The following is a 25,062-nucleotide window of genomic DNA, read 5'->3' as shown; positions in this document are numbered from 1 at the left end:
GTCTGGGTCTGGAAGAAGGACGGAAGAGGAGAGAGCACTCTTCATGAATGGAAGGTAAAGCCAACAGAATGGTCTCTCAACAGTGAGAGAGAGGACGTAAGAATTAAGTGTTCTAGCGCGCCTGGGGGGCTCAGTTGGTTAAGCGACTGCCTTCGGCTCAGGTCATGATCCTGGAGTCCCGGGATCGAGTCCCGCATCGGGCTCCCGGCTCAGTGGGGAGCCTGCTTCTCCCTCTGACCTTCTCCCCTCTCATGCTGTTTCTCTCTCTCTCTCTGTCAAATAAATAAATAAAATCTTTAAGAAAAAAAAAGAATTAAGTGTTCTACTTTGAAAAACTGGAAGAAAAACATGGAAAACCCTCTCACAGGTGGTAGGTTTAGGGGGACCAAGATGTCGACCAGGTTCTCAAATCGATGCCCATATGATACTGGCTATATGATTGTGACATTCAGGGGATGGGTACTGGTGGGAGGGTGAACTCGTGTGCTGTATATCTGCATCAACAGGATTGAAAACCAAGATACTAGATTGGGCTGCTAAATAAGTGAGGATACATAGAACAGAGGCCTTGAGATATGAATTACTAGCAAAGTTCACTAAGAAAGCAGCCAGTGAAGTAACGGGAGAACCAAGACACAGTTGTGACTTGGAAGGCAAATGAATGAAGGGTTTCTGGAAGAGGTGCAAATATCACTATGAAATACTTCTCAAAACAGTGATTGAGGATTAAACATTTAATTTGGCACTGTGGAAGATACTGGTTACATTAACAAGCATTTTTCTTTGGTACAAGAATAGACAAAAGACTGATTGGAACTGATTTGAGAGAGAATAAAGGGAGTTTGGGGAGGTTTTGAGGAGTTGTGGGGAACAGGGTGTGTGTGTGTGTATTTAATGGGTTCATTATAATGTGTTTTATGGTTATAGCAGTGACATCATTCAGTGGGAAAATGATGTAGGACAGCATTGGGACTATAATTGAATGATGTCCTTAGGTCGGAGAGTGTGAAGGAGTCAAGTGGGAAGGGATACCTTAGCCTAGAATTATAGGAGAGGAGAGCAAGCATGTGTGACCAGATAATAGCAAGGTGGTAGATCTTGAGGCTAGAAATAGTCTTCTCTGAATGGACAATTCCTGGAGGGATCAGCCCCCAAAATATGGAAATATAGTCCCAACCCAGTGCTTGGCCAGAGATAATACACATAGCCAACAATAATATAAATGCTTTTCATTGTTTCTTAACATTTAGAGTTATTGTATGAACAAAGCACAGAACACTTGATGGGGATGCAGAAGTCAATGAAAATCTTAGGACGTTAGACAATGTAAAATAAAAAATACAGGTGAAAAATAATAGTGTAATTGTAGATAAAGGAAATTGTATGGGTGCAACTATTATCAACTTCTATACAGAGAATTACATAGGGATAATTAAGCTACTGAGCAACATTTACAAGAAGAAATGAGGGTTAAATTATTCATCCATTTATTTATTTATTTAATTTCAAGTTTTTATTTGAATTCTAGTTAGTTAACATATATGGTAAAATTGGTTTCAGGTGTAGAATTTAATGATTCATCCCTTACCCACAACACCCAGGGCTCATCACAACCAGTGCCTTTCTTAATACCCATCACCCATCTGGCCCATCCCCTCCCCCACCTCCCTCCATCAACCCTCAGTTTGCTCTCTATAGTTAAGCATCTCTTATGGTTTGCTTCCCTCTCTGTTTTTTTCCCCTTCCCCTGTGTTCATCTGTTTGTTTCTTAAATTCCACATATGACTGAAGTCATATAGTATTTGTCTTTCTCTGACTGACATTTCATTTAGCAAAATAAACTCTGGTTCCGTCGTGTTATTGCAAATGATAATATTTCATTACTTTTTGTGGCTGAATGACATTCCATTGTACATATACATACCACATCTTCTTTATCCATTCATCAGTCAATGGACATTTGGGCTCTTTCCACAGTTTGGCTATTGTTGATAATGCTGCTATAAACATCGGGGTGCATGTACCCCTTCAAATCTCTATTTTTGTATCCTTTGGGTAAATACTTAGTAGTGCAGCTGCTGGGTTGTAGGGTAGTTCTATTTTTTTTTGTGTGTGTGTGTGAGAGAGAGCATGCAGTGAGGGGTGGTGAGGGGCAGAGGGAGAGAGAAAGAATCCTAAGCAGGCTCCACACCCAGGGCAGAACCTGACTTGGGGCTTGATCTCACGACCCTGAGATCATGACCTGAGCCAGAATCAAGAGTCAGACTCTTAACTGACTGAACCACCTAGGTGCCCTCTATTTTTAACTTTTTGAGAACCCTCCATACTGCTCAGCAGAGTGGCTGCACCACTTTACATTCCCATCAAAAGTGTAAGTGTGTTCCCCTTTCTCAGTAACCTCATCACCATCTGTTGTTTCCTGTGTTGTTAATTTTAGCCATTCTGACAGGTGTGAGATAGTATCTCATCTGGTTTTGATTTGTATTTTCCTGATGATAAGTGATGTTGAGCATCTTTTCATGTCTGTTAGCCATCTGCAGCTTCTTTGGAAAAGTGTCTATTCATGTCTTCTGCCCATTTCTTCACTGGGTTATTTGTTTTTTGGGTGTTAAGTTTGAAATGTTCCTTACAGATTTTAGATACTAGCCCTTTATCAGGTGTGTCATTGCAAATATCTTCACCCATTCTACAGGCTGTTTTAGTTTTGTTGTTTCCTTCACAGTGCAGAAGCTTTTTATCTTGATGAAGTCCCAATAGTTCATTTTTGCCTTTGATTCCCTTGCCTTTGGAGATGTGTCTAGTAAGAAGTTGCTACAGCCAATGTCATAGAGGTTGCTGCCTGCCTTCTCCTCCAGGATTTTGATGGTTTCTTATCTCACAGGAAATAAATTTTAAATTTATTTTTGTGTATGGTGTAAGAAAGTGGTCCAGTTTCATTCTTTTGCTCGTTCCTGTCCAGTTTTCCCACCACCATTTGTTGAAGAGACTGTCTTCTATCCATGGATATTCTTTCCTGCTTTGTCAAAGATTAGTTGACCATACAGTTCCCTGTGTATACAGAAATACAAAGTCCATTTCTGGGCTTTGTATTCTATTCCATTGATCTATGTGTCTGTTTTTCTGCCAGTACCATACTGTCTTGATGACTACAGATTTGTAATATAGCTTGAGGCCTGGAATTGTGATGCCTCCAGCTTTGCCTTTCCTTTTCAAAACTGCTTTGGCTATTCAGGATTTTTTGTGATTCCATACAAATTATGGGACTGTTTGTTCTAGTTCTGTGAAAAATGCTGGTGTTATTTTGATAGGGATTGCATTAAATGTGTATATTGCTTTGGGGAGGATAGACAGTAAGTATGTGTTTCTCTATTGGTGAGAAACTGCCCTAAAACACAGTGACTTAAAACGATGAGCCTTTACTATTGTTCACAAGGTGATCAGTCAGCCCTGTGGTTCTTCTTGTCTCTGGGGTTATCCATGTGTCTGAGATCACCTGCACACAGGGTAGGCATCTCCATGTGATTTCTCTGATTCTCTAGCAATCTAGCCCAGGCTTGTTCACATGGACTGTCAGGTGTCCAAGATTGAGAAATGAACCACATGTCTCCTGACCTGGCAAAGAGCTGCACAGGGTCCATTTACTGTATCACAATGGCAAAACCAAGTCAGAGGTGAGTTTATAGTCAGACCAAAGGATACAAAGAGACTCCTGTCGGGGGCCATCAATAACATCAGTACTACACTGAGTGCTTTTTAAAAGCACAGGACAAAAATTCTCACTGATGTAAGCTAAGCATATAATTGTGGTTAGTTTGTGGTATGAGATTAAAGAAGGCAGATGATCTTACTCCATTACATAAAAATTAAATTATTTAATGTTGATAGCACATCTATTGTTTAAAAAACTCATCTTGAGTAAAAGAGTCAATAAACCAAAATACGCACATTTTCCCAGGACTGACAAGTACGCAGATCAGGAAAGAGAAGAAAAGAGATCACTTACCTAGGTTTTTAAAAACAGTGGCAGGAGTAGCACTGTTTGTTGGGCTCCAGTCAGTTTCCTGCTCCCCTTTAAGCCTTGCAAACTCACACCTCACTTTGGGGGCTGAGTGGGCATCCGTGGTGAGACCTCTCTGCCATTTAGTGGCTAAGGGGTGGCACAGAGACGAATGAGGGTCAGTTTGACTTCTTAACTGTGTCAAAATAGACTGCAAAACAGAGCATAGAAACTGTGTGTGAGAGTAAAGAGAAAAGACAGGTTTGCTTCCTGTTTTCCAAAGGAAGTAAGAGTGGGGCATTGGTGGTTCAGTGGTAGAATTCTCGCCTGCCAAAGGAAGTAAGATACATACCAGAAGAAGAGTCAAATTCTATCTCTGCATGGACAAGAGAATTTGAAAGGCTGTAGTTTCCCATTTTAGGCAACACCAGCACACCAGTCCACTGAGAGGAAAGGGAGAAGGCTGCTTTCATTTTCACTACATTTCCTGCCCAGAGAGCCAGAGCAGCAATGGCTGGTGAGTGCCTCCGGTTTTCTGTGGTTTAGGCCCATGTTCTGGGGGAGTTACAGCTCAGGAGGAAGGAGTGCGGGGCAGGAGGTAGAGCCCTGAAAGGGGCTCTCATGAGACAGAACTGTTTTACTCTGGGAATGTGAGGGATGGGAGCTTGGGGCACAGGAAGCAAGTGTGGAGCAGACAAAGTATTTTGGCTGAGAAGCTAAGGCTTTTTGGAGGAAAAAAAAAAAAAAAGAAGTGTAAACTATCTGGACCTACATTCTCAGAACTTTCCTGTGATTTTAGTCTTTTCTTTGAGCTCATACTGAGTGTTCTAACCATTTCTTAAGTGTTCTCTTCAGGGTGAGGGCTATCCAGTTGAAGAGAGTGTATTTCATTTCCTCCATATTTCTGCTCTCTGTGTGACCTTTCGTTTCCAGCAGTGAGCAAGCCAGCCACAATGTGTGCTCTCAATCTCAGAATACAGACCCACCCTGCCAGCCCTAGCCAGGGAAACAAACAAGCATTCTTCCATAGGTGGTAATACTTTCATGCTTTACTTCTATACATATTAACTACAGTGTGTTTTTAAAAGAGTTATTGATAAAAGTGACAGGAAGCAAAGGGATCACAGATGATACCAAGCTGAAATGAGGCAGCCATCACTAAGCTACTTAATGAAGTTGCTTCCTTCCCCAAGGCTCATTTTCTCCACCAGTAAAAAAGCATAGGATTGGGGAAGATTGGTGGTACTTTGCGTGTGGTCCTCAGAACAGTAGTTTTGATATCACCTGAGATTGGTAGAACTAAAGACTCATGCACTCCACTCTGACCTATTAAATCAGATTTCTGGGAATGGGGTTCAGGAAGCTCTGCTTACCAAGCTCTCAGATACTCTCCCTTGTTAAATTTGAGAACCATGGGCCTAGAATCAGAGATCTAAAGTCCTGTCAATTCCTAAAATCCTATTGTTCTCACAGAGAAGAGATCGCCACAAGATCCAGTCAATGAGATAAAGATGATTGCCAGCACCATGTTTGGTGGCTTCTTGGAGGACTTGAAAGAAAAGAAGGTGTTAGATAAGCAAGAGTTACAGACAATAGGGAAAAAAGTGAATGGCATCGTGAATAAGACCGAAAACCTGTTTGGCGATTTCACCGAGAAAACTCAAATGGTAGGAAAAGTATTTATGGACCATTTCATCAATTCCAGGAGCCTGCTGAGGTTAAGTGAGTATCTTGGGCCAAAGGACTACTAACTTATTCTTTACCTGCTCTCTTATGCAATCTCTGTCTTCTTATTTCTATTTGCAAGGGGAGAACAAACTATCCACATCTTTAGTACTTTCTTTGCCTGATGAACTTATATAAGATGGCAAAAGGACCCGGGCCCCCCTAGTCCATGTGGCAGCATCCAAAATCACTTTATACTCCTACATGTCTTGCTTTTCCCTCGGCAACTGTCACCTTCCATCATCCCTTAACATTTCTTATGTGCTGTATTATATCTCCCTCTGCTAAAATGTAAACTCCATGATGCATGGAGCTATGTCTGTTTTGTTTATGAGGAGAGCCCCAAGTATGGAAATGGCACCTGACACGTAATAGGTGCTCGGTAAATACTTGTGAATTGCATAAATGGTGCTGGAGCTCTAGTAAATTCAGGGACCATCTTTAGCTGATCTGTGCTACTCTGGCCATACGCTGTGGACTCCAGAGTTATTCCCACATGTAAAATGTTCAATAGAAAACAAAACAAAACAAAACAATCCACTGTCCCCTGCTTAGCTGTGGCTTGGCTCAAGGGATAAATCTCTGAGAACCCACGATGTCTTTGTTAAAGGAGTACCTAGGGAATCTGAGGGACATTAGTGGAACATAAGTGTGTCTTTCTCTCTGAAGCATGGGTTGGCACACTCTCTCTTTGAAGGGTCAAGAGAGTCAATGTTTTAAGTTTTTTGGACCAAACTTTCTGTCACAGTGACTCAAATGTGATGCTGTGGCATAAAAGTAGCAATAGATAATAAGTATAAAATGACTGTGGATGTGTCCCAATAAAGCTTTATGGACCAAAAACCTGGTGTTAACTGACCTTGGCCTATAGGCCAGAGTCTCCTGACCCCTACTCTAGAGTACAATATATACATGAGTGTATTCCCAATATTTGGAACATCCTTCTGGGATCATTTTGTGGCTGCTGAAAGACTACCAAACATTATAGAGCTGTGTACATTCTTTCCTCAGAATGGAAAATGCTATTGCAGAAAAGCCTTGATTAAAGAATTTGATTATTCCTTGAATTATATAAGCAGGAACATAAGGAGCTCTTCATTGTTTCATGGAAACTCTGCCTCCTCCTTCACACGGCACAAAGTCACAGTCCTGTAAGACAAATCTGAAGCTTAGAAAATGAGCCAAATGTCCATGCTTCATAGGGTAACCCCATGCCAAACATCATCACTTTCTTGTGAGTGCAAGGGAAAGAGTTTCAACTGTGTAGGTTCTAGAAACCTAGTCCTGCTAACAAATCTTCTTTTCCTATTCTTTCAGAATCTCATGCTGAAAATGAAGATGATGAATCTGAGAGCAGCGAGTCATCTTCTTCTCTGACAGGTAAGTGTGTTGAAATCTCACATCACAAATGAACACTCTCAAATGAACCACTAGGGCTGTCAGAAGGCACTGTAGTTAAGACCTAGGAAACTGTGGTTTTAGTCAGTTTCCATCTCTGGAAATAATTTCAGCGTAGAACATTGATCCTTAACTTTTTGTTCATTCCACCTCAGAATCTGAAATAATCCTGAAGGAAGTGGAGAAGAAAATGCTGAGTCATCCCAGGCACTGGCTCTCCCTCTAGCAGGTGCCACCAAACCCAGTGGCTCATGCAAACCCTCAGACCTCACTCAGGGTAAGGCCCTAAGTGATAGGGGCCCTCAGTTACAGTGGAGAGACCAGAGATGGGTTCAGAAATTCCAGGTTATTTCTTCCTTCTGTGCCTACCCATGTCAAAGGAAGGTCAGCATTTAACCCCCCACTCTTCCATCTTCTAAGAATCTGGAAGTGAAAGTGAAGGTCATGAAATTAGGGAGAGGGTTGGAGGCTGCACGCATGGCTTCTGCCTATGACAGGCAGTGTCATGGATGCTTGGTGACATTCTGTGAGCTAAGGCAGATGGAGAGTCCGTACACTGTAGTGGAAAGAGAACTGGAATGAAACGCAAGCAATCTCTACACTGAGCCCAATACTGCCACTGACTAACCATGTTCTCTGGTGTAAATAACCCAACCTTTCTGGAACTCATAGTTTTCAATGATAGTAATAACAACTGTAAAAGATTCATAAAACATCAAACAGATAAGCAAGTAACAACTGCGTAAACAGAGCAAGGATGTGTTTAAGAAAAGCACGTTCAGAAACACACAACAGGACTAGTTACACATACTGTGTGATCACTAAAGAAACTGATGAGTTATTAAACCACATCAAAGAATCTCTGTGTCTAGAAAGGGGTAGTGTTGTATTGTGTTGCGAGTACCATATTTTCAGATGTTCTGGACAAGTTTACAAAGGTGTAAGAACATTGTAATCTTTATTTGCTGTTATATCCATTCATCTATACATATATGTGTATGCATATATGAACTGAAAGCCTACTGTCTACTATTCTTATCAGTGCTTATAGCAGTAAGCAAGATAAATCAAGGTCCTGCATTCATGGGGTTGACAGTGTAGTGAAGGTACATAGATAGTAAACATGAAAAAAAAATAGTACAAGTCAGGAAATGGACAAGAGAAAAGAGGCGAGGCATGTGGGCCAGGGTGAACAATTATAGAATTCATCTGAGGTGATGTTTCTGTGCATACTTGAACTACAGAGAGGGGTTTGTGCCACAAACTAAAGCAAAAGCATGCCATGGAAGGGAGGCAAGCCCAAGGGTGCTGAGCAGAAATGGACATGTCATGTCAAAAAGCCAATCTGATGGGAGAGTAGCAAATTAGGGTACGTGGTAGGAAGAGCTGTTATGGAGTTAGGCTGAAGCTACCATACTACTTTGGGCCTTTTTGAAAGTGAGAAAGAATTGGATTTTATTTGCAATAGAAAGACTTTAGATGTATTTAAATGGAGGAGTGATAAAGAACCATAGCATCAGAAAGTCCAAAGGTATTTAAATATTTCAGTTAAGAGATAATAGCTTTTAGGCTGGGGTTGTACCAATGGAGAGGATGACAAGTGGTAACATCTGGACCTCTTTTGGAGGCAGAGTCAACAAAAGCATAATTAGAAATAAAAATAATGCACTCTACTCTGATCTATTAAATCAGATTTCTGGGAATGGGGTTCAGGAAGCTCTGCTTACCAAGCTCTCAGATACTCTCCCTTGTTAAATTTGAGAACCATGGGCCTAGAATCAGAGATCTAAAGTCCTGTCAATTCCTAAAATCCTATTGTTCTCACAGAGAAGAGATCGCCACAAGATCCAGTCAATGAGATAAAGATGATTGCCAGCACCATGTTTGGTGGCTTCTTGGAGGACTTGAAAGAAAAGAAGGTGTTAGATAAGCAAGAGTTACAGACAATAGGGAAAAAAGTGAATGGCATCGTGAATAAGACCGAAAACCTGTTTGGCGATTTCACCGAGAAAACTCAAATGGTAGGAAAAGTATTTATGGACCATTTCATCAATTCCAGGAGCCTGCTGAGGTTAAGTGAGTATCTTGGGCCAAAGGACTACTAACTTATTCTTTACCTGCTCTCTTATGCAATCTCTGTCTTCTTATTTCTATTTGCAAGGGGAGAACAAACTATCCACATCTTTAGTACTTTCTTTGCCTGATGAACTTATATAAGATGGCAAAAGGACCCGGGCCCCCCTAGTCCATGTGGCAGCATCCAAAATCACTTTATACTCCTACATGTCTTGCTTTTCCCTCGGCAACTGTCACCTTCCATCATCCCTTAACATTTCTTATGTGCTGTATTATATCTCCCTCTGCTAAAATGTAAACTCCATGATGCATGGAGCTATGTCTGTTTTGTTTATGAGGAGAGCCCCAAGTATGGAAATGGCACCTGACACGTAATAGGTGCTCGGTAAATACTTGTGAATTGCATAAATGGTGCTGGAGCTCTAGTAAATTCAGGGACCATCTTTAGCTGATCTGTGCTACTCTGGCCATACGCTGTGGACTCCAGAGTTATTCCCACATGTAAAATGTTCAATAGAAAACAAAACAAAACAAAACAATCCACTGTCCCCTGCTTAGCTGTGGCTTGGCTCAAGGGATAAATCTCTGAGAACCCACGATGTCTTTGTTAAAGGAGTACCTAGGGAATCTGAGGGACATTAGTGGAACATAAGTGTGTCTTTCTCTCTGAAGCATGGGTTGGCACACTCTCTCTTTGAAGGGTCAAGAGAGTCAATGTTTTAAGTTTTTTGGACCAAACTTTCTGTCACAGTGACTCAAATGTGATGCTGTGGCATAAAAGTAGCAATAGATAATAAGTATAAAATGACTGTGGATGTGTCCCAATAAAGCTTTATGGACCAAAAACCTGGTGTTAACTGACCTTGGCCTATAGGCCAGAGTCTCCTGACCCCTACTCTAGAGTACAATATATACATGAGTGTATTCCCAATATTTGGAACATCCTTCTGGGATCATTTTGTGGCTGCTGAAAGACTACCAAACATTATAGAGCTGTGTACATTCTTTCCTCAGAATGGAAAATGCTATTGCAGAAAAGCCTTGATTAAAGAATTTGATTATTCCTTGAATTATATAAGCAGGAACATAAGGAGCTCTTCATTGTTTCATGGAAACTCTGCCTCCTCCTTCACACGGCACAAAGTCACAGTCCTGTAAGACAAATCTGAAGCTTAGAAAATGAGCCAAATGTCCATGCTTCATAGGGTAACCCCATGCCAAACATCATCACTTTCTTGTGAGTGCAAGGGAAAGAGTTTCAACTGTGTAGGTTCTAGAAACCTAGTCCTGCTAACAAATCTTCTTTTCCTATTCTTTCAGAATCTCATGCTGAAAATGAAGATGATGAATCTGAGAGCAGCGAGTCATCTTCTTCTCTGACAGGTAAGTGTGTTGAAATCTCACATCACAAATGAACACTCTCAAATGAACCACTAGGGCTGTCAGAAGGCACTGTAGTTAAGACCTAGGAAACTGTGGTTTTAGTCAGTTTCCATCTCTGGAAATAATTTCAGCGTAGAACATTGATCCTTAACTTTTTGTTCATTCCACCTCAGAATCTGAAATAATCCTGAAGGAAGTGGAGAAGAAAATGCTGAGTCATCCCAGGCACTGGCTCTCCCTCTAGCAGGTGCCACCAAACCCAGTGGCTCATGCAAACCCTCAGACCTCACTCAGGGTAAGGCCCTAAGTGATAGGGGCCCTCAGTTACAGTGGAGAGACCAGAGATGGGTTCAGAAATTCCAGGTTATTTCTTCCTTCTGTGCCTACCCATGTCAAAGGAAGGTCAGCATTTAACCCCCCACTCTTCCATCTTCTAAGAATCTGGAAGTGAAAGTGAAGGTCATGAAATTAGGGAGAGGGTTGGAGGCTGCACGCATGGCTTCTGCCTATGACAGGCAGTGTCATGGATGCTTGGTGACATTCTGTGAGCTAAGGCAGATGGAGAGTCCGTACACTGTAGTGGAAAGAGAACTGGAATGAAACGCAAGCAATCTCTACACTGAGCCCAATACTGCCACTGACTAACCATGTTCTCTGGTGTAAATAACCCAACCTTTCTGGAACTCATAGTTTTCAATGATAGTAATAACAACCGTAAAAGATTCATAAAACATCAAACAGATAAGCAAGTAACAACTGCGTAAACAGAGCAAGGATGTGTTTAAGAAAAGCACGTTCAGAAACACACAACAGGACTAGTTACACATACTGTGTGATCACTAAAGAAACTGATGAGTTATTAAACCACATCAAAGAATCTCTGTGTCTAGAAAGGGGTAGTGTTGTATTGTGTTGCGAGTACCATATTTTCAGATGTTCTGGACAAGTTTACAAAGGTGTAAGAACATTGTAATCTTTATTTGCTGTTATATCCATTCATCTATACATATATGTGTATGCATATATGAACTGAAAGCCTACTGTCTACTATTCTTATCAGTGCTTATAGCAGTAAGCAAGATAAATCAAGGTCCTGCTTTCATGGAGTTGACAGTGTAGTGAAGATGCATGGACAGTAAACATGAAAAAAATAGTACAAGTCAGGAAATGGACAAGAGAAAAGAGGCGAGGCATGTGGGCCAGGGCGAACAATTATGAGAACTCATTTGGGGTGATATTTTGGTACATACTTGAACTATAGAGAGGGGTTTGTGCCACAATCTAAAGCAAAAGCATCCCATGGGAAGGAAGCAAGTCCAAGGGCCCTGAGCACATATGGACGTGTCATGTCAAAAAGCCAATCTGATGGGAGAGTAGCAAATTAGGGTACGTGGTAGGAAAAGCCGTTATGGACTTAGGCTGAAGCTACCATACTACTCTGGGCCTTTTGAAAGTGAGAAAGAAGGATTTTACTTGCAATAGAAAGGCTTTAGAAGTATTTAAATGGAGGAATGATAAAGAAGCATAGCATCAGAAAGGCCAAGGGTATTCAAATATTTCAGTTAAAAAATAATAGCTTTTAGGCTGGGGTTGTACTAACAGAGAGGATGAGAAGTGGTAACATCTGATCTCTTTTGGAGGTAGAGTCAACAAAAACCAAGGATGGATAGGCTTTGCACTAATGCAGGAAGAAGAGGAATCAGGATGAATCTTGGTTTTGGTTGTCAACTAGGTGAAGCTTATGACTAACTGAGGTGGAAGAAAACTTGTAGTTGAGGGAAAACTCAGGAGAAACAGATCTCTAGGCATGGACAAATATTAGGAGTCCTTCCCTGTACATGTTCACTTTGATGTGTGTAGTACAGCCCAGGGTAGATATTGAATACACAGGTGTATTCAACCCAGGTGTTCACAGAAGAACCAGGCCTAGGAATAGCTCTGGGGATTCAGAAGCATGTAGACAGTAGGTAGGATGATGTGCCTGAAGAGGCCACCTGGGCAGAGGTGACTCACAGAGGGTAACAGATGGTCTAATGTAGAAAGACCCAACTTTTAGACATGTGGCAGAAGAGCGAAAGCCAGCAGCTTGAGGAAGAACAGCCATAACACACAGCATCACAGAATCCTGGAGAACACTGTTCAAGGAAGGAAGAAGATGTGTTTCACCAGAGTAAATGCTGAAAAAGCAATAAATGGTCAGTGGGAACTTTGATCACAAGGATTTGAGGGTGAGAGTGACAGCTAGGGTGTGTTGCACACAAGAACAAAATGAGAGTTGAAAAAATGGAAACAGTGCAGCAGGACACAACCTTTAAGGAGTTGTGCTGAGACATGGACTCGGGACAACAGCTGGAGGGGAGGTGTTTGTGAGACAGAGGGGTGTGAAGGCACGTGATATGCCATGGGGCGAACACTGCAGGGGGAAGAGGGAGAGGGATGGGACGGGGCTGAATAAAAGCCTGAGTCAAGATCTTGCGGGGGAGAGGAATTGGAATTCCGGGCACAAAGAGAGTCACTTAAGACAGGAGGAAGTATATTCCTTCCTTTTATTGGGGAGGACAGTAGATGGGGAGAGATGCAGGCAGATTAACAGATTGCTTGGTTCAAAAGATGAAATCATTCTTACACAAAGATACTGGAAGGAACAGAAGGCTGGTTTCCCTCTGGAAAAACAAAAGGCAGGAGAAAGTGGCAGATACCTGGTGGCTATTTTCAAGTATCTGAAGGTAATGATTCATTAACAAGCAGTTATAAACTTTTAATCTGTGCCAGACTATCATTCTAGATGCTGGAAATACAAAAATTAAACACACCTTCCCTGTCCTAATTAAGCTTACCATACAGTAAACACAATTAAGATAAAATATAATCATTGTTTTTCTGGGGCATTTACATAAAATAATCGAAACACAAGGTAAGATATTTTGAAGCCATAGAAATATTCATGAGCTTTCAGCGGGAAAGGAATTAGACATTTTTCTGGATGGTCCCAGTGCAGGAAATACATACCAATGCTTACAAGGTTCACGCTTTGGGATCCTCAGAACTGTTCAGAGTGCTTTAGAACACTGCAAGTTCCCCGTTAGTGGAGACATTTCACTAGTGGTAATAACAACACAGTAGGGATACTGTGAGTGGAGTTCAGATATCTGAATAATGACTTGACCAGGCCAGATGATCATGAGGCCTCCTTCCAGATCTTGGGTACTGTGCTTATGTGAGTCTAATGTGCTGGGTATGAAAGATTAGCCCATATCATGATCACTGACAGAAACAGAAACTGGCGGTGGGGTCAGCAAGAAGCAAAAAGAAAGAGGGACTACTCAAGATTTTTGTTTTTGTCATTTTTTATACAAAGTGGTTTTCTTGTTATATGAAGCTTTTTGAAGGGAGGGCAGTAAGCGTTTCCAAAGAATGAGAGCCCAGTGAAAAGATCTCTGTGACTGCAAGGCAGGGGGTGCTACTCCCTAAAGAGTTATTTTTTTTCTTTCATAGTTATTCAGGAAATCCAGGCTTCCCAAGTGGACGTGCTGAAGCTTTGTCCCTGTAAGCATTCTCAAGGACTGAAGACTGTAAGACTACATGAGGTAACACCCTTTGGAGTAGGAACACACAAGACTGTCCACTCAAACTGCATACTGGTAACCCACTGGGAATTTTAGTTCTTGATACAGATGCCTTTGGATCAGCCCAAAAGGCATAGAATGTTATTTAATCATGTCACCTAATTAAGTGGCCCTTCCATCAGATTTCCTGTCTGTTTCAGCCCGTCCTCCGACATACTTGGAACTCCTCCCCGCCACCGAACCAAAGCCAGGTTCCCGGAGCGCATGCTCAGCTCCTGTACACGCTTTCCGTCTGGGGTCCTGTGTCTTTCTGCATGAGTACCTATCTCCATTCCCCAAGTCCTCCAGCCATCCAGTCTGTTTTGTGTGCACTTTGCAGGCAAAAGTGGGGAGGCCACATGTAACTCACCCTGTGTCTATTATTTGCAGATATATCCAGTGATGGAGAAGGAGGGCCGAACACGCCTGGCCCTCATCATTTGCAACAAAGAATTTGACTATCTTTCTGAGCGAGAAGGCTCTGAAAATGACATTTCAGGGATGCAAGGCCTGCTTGAAAACCTTGGATATTCGGTGGTTATAAAGGAAAATCTCACAGCTCTGGTAATGGCCCAGGATAGTGGGATAAGCTTCCTTCCTGGACTTCTTCCTTTGCAGCTAGAAGAACACAGTGCGTGTTACAGGAATTCTCTTTCTCCAGAATAGGCATCCCTGGGTTTCAGCCTCTTCCAATGCACATTTTTATAGCAAAGATCTATAGGGTAGTATTTCATTAAAAATATTGGATCTTTCTAATGCTCTCAGTTTGGGAGGCACCGATGACTTGATAGTCTATGGAAGACACAACTCTGAGGCCTTTATAATTTCAATATTATGTGTCTAAATGTAAAGCCAAGTATGCAGTCAAAAAAAAAAAAAAAAAAAGATTGTGAGCACACACATACACACAAAGTTGTGATCCTGTCTCTGCCAAAAAAATATCTTGGGTGACTTTGGACAAACCATTTGAAACCTCAGAAGAAATTTGTTAAGTGTCTCTACTTTATGTCAATAGGAAACAGTCCCTTACTCTCTGTCTCACTCTTTTTTAATAAAAACTTAGTCCCCTAAGTTTTTATTAAAAGTTTTAACTTAAAACTCCCCGCCCAACATGTAATACAGATGAAAAGAAAGCCTTCCGGTGGGAGACCTGCCACCTCACGTGCCCTTCCTTATACTCCACCTCCCAGCACCTCCCCCAGCCTAAGGTTCTACTGAAAACCACTGGGCTACACGCTGTACGAAAAACCCGCTAGGGGTGCCTGGTTTGAGCCTCCTAGTCTTGGTTTTGGCTCAGGTCATGATCTCAGCATCCTGAGATCGAGCCCTGTGTTGGGCTCTGTGCTCAGCATGGAGACTGCTTGAGGTTCTCCCCGTCTCTCTGCCCCTCCCACAACTCTCTCTCTCTCTTCTTTCTCTCTCTCAAATAAATAAATAAATCTTAAAAGCAAAACAAAACCCTGCTAACCTTTACATTCTATATATCTAATTTTCTGGTTTTATGTCAGAACGAAATTTCTCTCACAATTCCATTCTGTCCAAACCGTCTGATTCCTTAAAGCTTGCTCCACCTACTATTTGAGTACAAACTGTAGATGGAGAGCTCCTAGGTAGTGACCCTGGACATTCTTTCAGGAAATGAAAACGGAACTGAAGAACTTTGCCACCCGCCAAGAGCACCGATTCTCCGACAGCACGTTCCTGGTGTTCATGTCCCACGGCACCCTGGACGGGATCTGTGGCACGAAGCACAGAGATGAAGAGCCGGACATTCTTCCCGATGACACCATCTTCCAGATTTTCAACAACCGTAACTGCCAGAGTCTCAAAGACAAGCCCAAGGTCATCATCACGCAGGCCTGCCGAGGCAGTGAGTTGGGGTTACGGGACCCAGGCATCTTTTTCTGTTCGCCTAGCAGCTAGCCTTCATTTTCCCAAGGATGGGTGACAGGGACAACATTTTAGAACTGCACTCAGGTCTGGGCCAGAAAGAAATTAGGTCTGGGGGCACCTGGGTGGCTCAGTCGTTAAGCGTCTACCTTCGGCTCAGGTCATGATCCCAGGGTCCTGGGATCGAGCCCTGCATCGTGCTCCCTGCTCAGCGGGGAGTCTGCTTTTCCCTCCCCCTCCCCTGCTCTTTCATGTGCTCACACGCCTGCTCGCTCTCTCTCTCAAATCAATGAATAAATAATCTTAAAAAAAAGAGAGAAATTAAGTCTGTATCATTTTTTAAGAAGTGTGAAGCATGCCAGAATAGTAACAAATGTCCCGATCCTTCGGGACAAGGTCATTCTAAACGTTAAGTGGGCTCTGTATGGTTCCCAGTCAGTGAGTTGGTTTTTCTAGTAGTAACATACTTGCATTTTTAATAAATTCCACATTGGAATGTACTGAAGTAAGGGTAGAATGGTAGAAGAGATTTTGTGTGTGTGTCTGTGTGTGTAACTTCTTTCATAAGACAAGGGTGTCTCTTCCAGGAGGTGACGGGACCGTCTGGGTGACTGATGTGGGAGAAGCGTTTGCGTGGACATATTACCAGCCCTTGCAGCGTTATATCGCCAGTGATGCCATAGAAAAGACCCACGTGGAGAAGGACTTCATCGCTTTCAAATCTTCGACTCCACGTAAGTGACTTTAGAGAGCAGTCTCTCAATCTCCTATCAGTTTCCAGATCACAGGCTTGGCTATGATCCTACCTGATCACTAATAGAAGAACATCTCTTCTCTAATGATAGACTTTATAGAGAAGAGGTTTAAAATATTGAGATTATTTTTATAACTAGAAAGCTGAAAGTCTTGATTTTGGAGGAAACTTTCAAGGTAAACTGGACTTTCGTGAGGATCCGAACTTAAAATAGTGTAACTATAAATAAATGAAGAGTTGTTTTTGTTTGTTTGCTTGTTTACTTAATATAGCAATGGCACAGAAGTGTATTTTAGTCCCATGGTTTGGTCCACCTGATCATCTACTAGCGGTTAAACAAGGCAATCAAGTAACACTGTAATTCTTGCTTCACACATTCTAGAACCTCTTGGCTGGTTATTTGAGTCTAGTCTTAAAAATTTAGTTAACATTCAAATACCTGACTTCAGTATAATGGAGACAACGACTGAAAATCCTTCTTTGGCAGGAAAGAAATAGTAAAAGATAGAAACAGAAGATACGCCAAATTGATCACGGTCAAACCTGTGGGAAATCTATTTAATCGTCATCTATGGTATTGTTTTATGAGTGATTTACAGAACCCAGGCAATTTCCAGAATCTAGTTTACATAAGTCACAGTTCTTTTTAAGAATTTTATTTGAGAGAGAGAGAGTGAGCACAAGCAGGGGGAGCAGTCTCCCCACGGAGCAGGGAGCCCAACACGGGGCTCGATTCCAAGACCCTGGGTTCATGACCTGAGCCGAAGGCAGAGGCCCAACCAACTGAGCCACCCAGGCACCCCATACAAGTCACAGCTCTAAGTGCTCTGGTGTAGTGATTACAAACCTGGATGTGCACAGAATGTCATTACATGTAGAGTTCCAATTTGTAGGTCCAGGGGAGGGCCTGAGATTCTGCTGGCCCAGGAGGATGCTCTGAGTCTAGTCTGGGGAAACAGGAAATAGGCCATGTGGGAAACACCCATTCCATACCTGGAACAGCTCTACTTTGTCTTACATGTTGGAGTTTGAATAAAGTTTTATTGGAAAGAAGAGCTCTCTACTTTTAGCTACTAAAGGAAGTTAAAAAGGCATATCCAGCCTGATGTATGCTCTAAGAGACTGTTTAAGTTAAGGGCATGAAGTCTACTATGTGTAATTCCTCCATTCCTTTCTGTACATGTAACGATGAACGGAGACAACTGTTTCGGGGCACATGATGCACAGCTGAAGCAGACGTGCTTGCTGAGCCTTATGGAGTGACGAGCAGAGGGGCAGAGATGGACTGAGAGGAAAATACAGGCACCACCTCACACAAGTACATAATAACTGTCGACCCTGTTAGGTGCTTTCAGGAAAAACGTGTTGAAAAATGAAGGAGTTAACTATGTCAATAGTAAGAGAAGGACATTCCAGATAGAAAAAGCAGTGTACACAGAGAACCTGGGAAAGAGAGGAGCTTGGAAAACAGGGCCAGTGCGTCTGGAGCATGGAGCCAGGGGCCAGTAGCAAGAGACAGGATGGAGGGGTAGGCAGGGGCTGTATAATTTGAGACCTCATATGTTAGGGAAGGATTTGATCTTTTATGTTGACTTGCTTTATTACTAATATTACTTTACAGTAATAGTAATAGGAAATTTTGGTGAAAGGTACACCAGGCAATGATAAGACTGACATTTTTAGATGACCACTCTGGGGGTTCTCTGGGGAATGGGTTATGGTACAGCAAGAGGCGATATGGGGAGGAAGGTTAAAATGTGACTGCTGTATCATGGGCCACAGGTGATAATGCCAGTCTTGGGAAGACATAGCTGTTGAATCCAGAAATAATTAGTATGTGAAATTTGGATGACCTGGTGTTTAGCGGATATGGCAGGTGAATGAGAAGGGGTGACAGAGAGGACTCGAGGTCACCAGGGATGACTGTGGTGCCTTCATTAAAATGGGAATCCTGCAAGAAAGTGTGAGATGCCTTCAGCATACTTCAGGAGGAAAAGAAGAGAGTTACAAGGCTGTATATTTCAGAAAAGAGATCGGCATCAGGATTTGGGGACATGATTGCCTAGGGATTAGCTTTAATGTTCTAACAATGGACAAAATGATCCACAAACAGGGAGCAGATTGAGAAGACATCCCAAAGCAGAGGCTTGAACTGGGAGAGACGGAAGTCCCAGTCCACAGAGTGGACTCCGAGAGTATGGCTGGAGTATAGGAAAGCAAAGTAAGACGAGCATGTGTTGTCAGAGTTACCCAGAAAGAATCTGGGAGTTACGGCCAGTTTCTGATTTGAATGAGGGATCAGGTACAGGTGAGGCTCAGTAAGGGACCGTGAGGTTTAATGACTCGGAGGTCATGGCTGGTCGTGGGGGAGCTCTGCGTGAAGTTATAGGGGGAGGGAGACAGGAGCCCGGGGTGAGCGGGCTAGGAGCGTGTGAACATGGTGAGTGAGACAAGCCCGAGAAATGTAACTACGAAAAGGAAGAAGAAGCAGGGAGGCAGCTGCAGGTAAAGGGACGAACAGGGGACGATTGGCTTTTTGATCACACTGCAACAGTGAGGAGAAGCAGAGGCTCAAACAACGTTCGTGATAAAAAAGTACGGGTACAATATTACATTAGCAAACAGTGCGGATGAAGAGGTCCAGACTCAAGGAATGGCAAGATCTAGATTCTTTTTTTGATTATATAGTAAGTGCTGAAGGAATTCTGTTCTTTTCCACTTCCGCAGCAGTCGGGGGATAACTTTGGCTCTGCCTAGGAACACACGCAGGGCGTTTTCGACTGAGGGCCCATGACGGTTTTCTCTTTGCCCGCTGTGGAAACCTGACACCCCAGCTTTATCCAGATTTGTCTCTCTCTCTCCAAAGCATCAAAATCAAACCGTGACCAAAAGCTATGGCTCCAAGAGTCCTCCACACTTATACGAAGGACACATCTCCCAGTATTTCAATGCCTTTTATTTGCAGATAATGTTTCTTGGAGATTGAACACAGAGGGCTCTGTCTTCATTTCCCAGCTTATCTACTACTTAGGAGAGTATTCTTGTTGTCACCATTTGGAGGAGATTTTCCGAAAGGTAGGGTTCTTCTTGTCTTTTCACTGTTATGCCCCAGAAAGCTGTGCAACCATTTTCAAACCCTTTTTTTGGGAATCCTGAAAGATCTTAAGCCGTCATGACACCCCTTCCTGTACCCCAGGTTTGCTTAAAGAGGAGGATTTTTTTGAAGTACCGCATGGAACCAGAGTGAGTTTCTCTGACTCTGATAGCCTTATTTATTCAGAAAATGCTTTTGATGATACTATTTTGTTCATATATGCACTATAGCCAATAGAGATGCACTATACTCCTAAGAGAGAAGTCCAGATTTCCCTCTTAGGAAACCTCTGAAGATTTTCTTTACTACCTTAGGTTCAAAATGCATTTGAGAAGCCAAATACAATGATCCAGATGCCCACGATTGAGAGATTATCCATGACACGATATTTCTACCTCTTTCCTGGGAATTAAAATCCATATGAAGCATCTCAGGTAAATGTCTCCAAGAAACGGAATTGGGTGCTCCCTTCTCAGAGTCTGTACATATAACCTAGAGTGGAGAGTGGGAACGGAGAGCAACTGCCCACTGGTCAATCTCCTCTGCATTTTCTTAATGGCCCTCAGTAAAACCCTGCTTTCATTTGAAATTATCAGAAATTGTAAGTCTAATGGTAGCCAGCTAGAAAATTCTTCAGTCTTCATATCTTTCAATGACCTACCTAGTGAGTAGAGAATATTTTGTTCCGATGCATGCCGAAAACAATTGGCCTTGCATAGACAGCTGATATGTGGCTTCCTCCCCAAGAAGACAGCTGGGCCAAGTCTCATTCCTTCTCGGTATGTGATGAGGCCCACCTGGACCACAGGGTCAACTGATGGCTGTTGGGTCTGTGCTGAGACGGTCAGGCCCCCGTGCAGATCCTCCCCTTTGGGGATGATGGGCCCATAGCCCTTCTGTGAAGGCACACCTCACAGTAGAGATTAGTTCTGTTTATGTCTTACCTCCAATAACACCTTTACTTATGTTTTCTTCTAATTTTTCCAGGAAAATTGAGCCATTCCATTCTCTGTGAATCTACTATTTTAAAAGGTTAACATTTGATTGTGAATGTTTTTCTACTGAACTTCCCACTTGCCCACCCTCAGCCAACGCCAAGCTAAAACCACGGTCATACTGTTGCTGAGTTAGTACTTAATAAATTTAAAAAAAATAATGTTTGTTTTCTCATTTTATCGTAGAAGTAAATCATTTTCACTGCAAAACAAAGTTTAAGTATAGGAAAACATAAAAAAATAGTTAATGCATAAATAATATGATTACATTAATAGGCGTCCTGATATTAAGCAATGATTATATTGTTGGGATGAAATCTTTGTCTTAGAGGGTCATTCATTCTCCATTTGAGATAATGTTACTAATATTTGACTTGGAACTCCCACATTTATATTTATAGACAGGGTTCTAATTTATTTTGATTTATTTCTAACTTGGCCATAGGATATTTTTAATAATATTTTGTAATGAACTACAAGCAGTATTTTTTGTGAACCCTAGAATGTCAAAAATCTTTTATCTCTGAGTTCATTTATAAGTTCACCTAAAAACATATATATATATATATATATATATATACATATATATATATATATATATAAGATTTTATTTCTTTGTCAGAGAGAGAGAGTGCACCTACGTGAGCACAAGCAGGGGGAGCAGCAGAGGGAGAGGGAGAAGCAGGCTCCCCGCTGAGCAGGGAGCCCAATGTGAGGCTCAATCCCAGGACCCTGGGATCATGACCTGAGCTGAAGGCAGATGCTTAAAGACTGAGCCACCCAGGTGTCCCCCTAAAAACATATAAAGGCCAGTGGCCTTTGTTAATTTATTCCTAAGTAGTAATTTTTTAAACTGATCAGAATGTAATGAGATACCACCTTACACCCGTTAGAATGGCAAAAATTAACAAAACAGGAAACAACAAATGTTGGCAAGGATGCGGAGAAACGGGAACCCTCTTACACTGTTGGTGGGAATGCAAGCTGGTGCAGCCACTTTGGAAAACAGTGTGGAGGCTCCTCAAGACATTAAAAATAGAGCTACCCTATGACCCAGCGATTGTGCTACTGGGTATTTATCCCAAAGACACAGATGTAGTGAAAAGATGGGGCATGTGCACCCCAATGTTCATAGCAGCAATGTCCACAATAGCCAAATGGTGGAAAGAGCTGAGATGTCCATTGACAGATGAATGGACAAAGAAGATGTGGTCCATATATACAATGGGATATTACTCAGCCACCAGAAAGGATGAATACCCACCGTTTGCATCGACATGGATGGGACTGGAGGGGATTATGCTGAGTAAAGTAAGTCAAGCAGAGAAAGACAATTATCATATGGTTTCACTCATATGTGCAATATAAGGAACAGCACAGAGGACCGTAGGGGAAGGGAGGGAAAACTGAAGGGGGAGAAATCAGAGAGGGAGACAAACCAAGAGAGACTCTGGACTCTGGGAAATAAACTGAGGGTTTCTGAAGGGAGGGGGATTGGGTAACAGGGTGGTGGGCATTAAAGAGGGCACATTTTGTGATGAGCACTGAGTGTAATATGCAATTAATGAATCATTGAACACTACATCACAAACTAATGATGTACTATTTGGTGGCTAACTGAACATAATAAATTTTTTAAAAAAATAAAATTGTATTTTTAACAATGAAAAAATTATCAGAATGTTGATTTTTAAAAAAAAATTACCAATATATATCTGTATCTGTATATTCATTATTTTAACATTCAAACTGCAAATGAAGGCCAATTTATATAAGCACTAAAAAATAAAAAAGCTTTACTTTGTTTTAATCCTGAGAACAATACGATTATGTAAGAATATCCCTTTAGAATGGAAAGTTATAAAGAGGGAAGTGAAAAATCATGTGTTCCGTGAAATGATTTATGTTCCCTTTCCTCCATCCTGCTGTCTCTCTCTCTCCCTCCCCACATATACAAACTCACAGATGTATTTAGAAACATAACCATGTAAGATACTCTGTGACGTGCACTTTTCTTTTTTCAAAATAACCACCGAGGATTCTGATGAGTAAGGCAAACAGCGTGAGGCTCTGAGGGCTGGGGAAAGCCATCCAGGGCTGACTGGGGGGCGGGGGCTCTCCAAGGTGTCCTCAGGCTGTCCCTTCTGTCCTTGTCACTGAGCACCTTGTATCTCAGAGATCACGGCTTGGTCAGAGATGCTGTTGGAGCTGCAGCTCTTACTGGTACACCGCGAATGCAGCCCTCCGGCCAGCAAGAAAGGGGAAGACACAGAAGATACAGGCCCCTCCCTTTCGGGGAGCCTTCTCTTCCTGGAAGCCAAGAACCACCACTAAGTCCCCACAGAGTAACTCAGGGCGGCACAGAAATGGTGAAGTGAAGTGTCTGTTCTACGTGGCCAAAGGCCTAGCTAAAAACATGGAGTTTCTATCAGGAAAGGGGGGATAAAACAGGTACTTGGGCTCTTCGATGGTCTGTGCCAGAGATGGCTTCCATATTTGATGGCTGTCTAATATTCTATTTAACAGAGGTATCAGAATGCATTTTACTATGTTAGGGAATTTCTAAATTTGTTATTATCTTACGCAGTTTTATAATAAATAAATTTCCTCATAAATACATCTTGAAGTTTCTCTCTGATAATATTACTGGAATACTCTCAGAACTAAAATGACAGGGTCCAAAGCATTAAAATTTAAATCTTCTAAGTAGGGTAGTGCTAAAAAACATTGTCCAAATGTGCACTCCCCTTGAGCTGAATGTAATATGGCCCATTTTCCTATATTTTCAACAGCATGATGCATCATCTATTTTGTTCATTTATCAGGCCAAAGTCCAAATTACTCTAATTTTTGTTTGCTTTCAAACTTGGTTAAGCATCCTTTCCCATGCTTACAGGTCACTGTATACAAGTTAAACGTTAGCTGGGGCTTTGTCTCGGCCACCAGCTCTGAGTAGGGCAGCTGTAACCTTACAGGAGCTGCTCGCCAGGCCACCGCTGTGGCTTCAAGCCCTGCCAGGGCTGTTTCTCTTACCTGAAAGGCACAACCTTACTTGAGAATTTGCTCACCCCTTTGCCTGAACCAATCAGCCTTCTCATCCCCATGACGACCTGACTTGCTACTGCCCTTCTTGGGGCATCCACTAAATGAACACACTTGATTATTTTTCCACAGGACTGATTACTTATGACACACGACATAATTTACTACTTATATGTGCATCTCAACCCATGAGAATATAAGCACCACGAGGGCAGTGACTTTGTTCTCTTTGTTATGGGATTCACAGAGTTTAGAGCAGTGCCTGGTACAGAGCAGACACTCACTTTTTGACTAGATGAATGAATCCATGTACAAAACATGATGCTGTGGAACTCTGGAGATAAAATAACATATTTTTGCAAATGGCTTTGCAATACAAACTATTTTCTTGGCAATACAAAACTTAGGGTTTTTTGTGGGTTTTTTTTTAAAGTTAGTGATTAGATTTTTTTTTTCCTATTTTATCAAACCTACTTATTTTTTTTTTTCTAGATTCTTCTCTGGGAACATCTATTATTTATGTGCTAAAAATTCATAATACATTCTTTCCTTCACAATCAAACATCATTCCTTCTATGAACAGTGTTGGTGTGATTGTTCTCTGCCTGATGTTATAGTAGCTGTCAGGAATGTAAATCATGAGCAAGACAGACAAGTTTGCTACATCTATGGAGCTTACTTCATATAGATAGCTAAAACACACAGCTAGCATCTGAATGCTTGTGTCCTCACAATTCATGTGTTGAATCTTATCGCCCAGTGTGATGCTATTAGAAGGTCTCTGGGAGGTACTTAAGGTCATGGGCTGGGCCCTCAGGAATGGGGTTAGTGCCTGTTTAAGAGGCTGCAGAGAGATCCCTGATCCCTTCCCCCACATGAGGATTCAAGGACACGTCTGCAAGGGCCTTCACCTGGTCTCAGACTTCCAGCCTCCGGAACTGTGGCAGTACATTTCTGCTGTTTACAAGCCACCAAGTCTATGGTACTTTGCAGCCCACATGGACCAAAACACATGTCAGGTTTTAAACTGAACTAAGAATCTTAGTCCAGCTCTGTTCCTCTTTCTAGAAGCATTGTGCTGATGGCTGGCACTTCCATGCACA

At 42.0% G+C, this 25,062-nt stretch overlaps 1 protein-coding gene across 1 annotated transcript; it reads left to right on the top strand.

Moving 5' to 3' along the window:
* Positions 1-4,349: 4,349 nt before the first annotated feature.
* On the top strand, positions 4,350-21,077 carry LOC118355935 (caspase-12-like). Its single transcript, XM_027577707.2, has 12 exons — positions 4,350-4,514; positions 5,471-5,719; positions 7,040-7,102; positions 8,948-9,196; positions 10,517-10,579; positions 14,075-14,166; positions 14,575-14,748; positions 15,820-16,054; positions 16,662-16,808; positions 19,794-19,903; positions 20,237-20,356; positions 20,910-21,077. Exons 1-11 carry the CDS (start codon positions 4,508-4,510, stop codon positions 20,333-20,335), a joined length of 1,488 nt encoding a protein of 495 aa, XP_027433508.2. The 5' UTR covers positions 4,350-4,507; the 3' UTR covers positions 20,336-20,356; positions 20,910-21,077.
* Positions 21,078-25,062: the final 3,985 nt, after the last annotated feature.

The sequence above is a fragment of the Zalophus californianus genome, chromosome 11 (assembly GCF_009762305.2).
Source record: "Zalophus californianus isolate mZalCal1 chromosome 11, mZalCal1.pri.v2, whole genome shotgun sequence".
Classification (NCBI taxonomy): domain Eukaryota; kingdom Metazoa; phylum Chordata; class Mammalia; order Carnivora; family Otariidae; genus Zalophus; species Zalophus californianus.
The sequence above is the reverse complement of the archived record's forward strand: the minus strand, read 5'-3'. Positions and strand labels throughout refer to the sequence as shown.

Excerpts from the sequence above, each read along its gene's own strand:
- LOC118355935 (XM_027577707.2), top strand. Across the intron at positions 14,167-14,574 it reads AGACTGTAAGACTACATGAG|ATATATCCAGTGATGGAGAA; the intron begins GTAACACCCTTT and ends TATTATTTGCAG. Across the intron at positions 14,749-15,819 it reads AGGAAAATCTCACAGCTCTG|GAAATGAAAACGGAACTGAA; the intron begins GTAATGGCCCAG and ends ACATTCTTTCAG.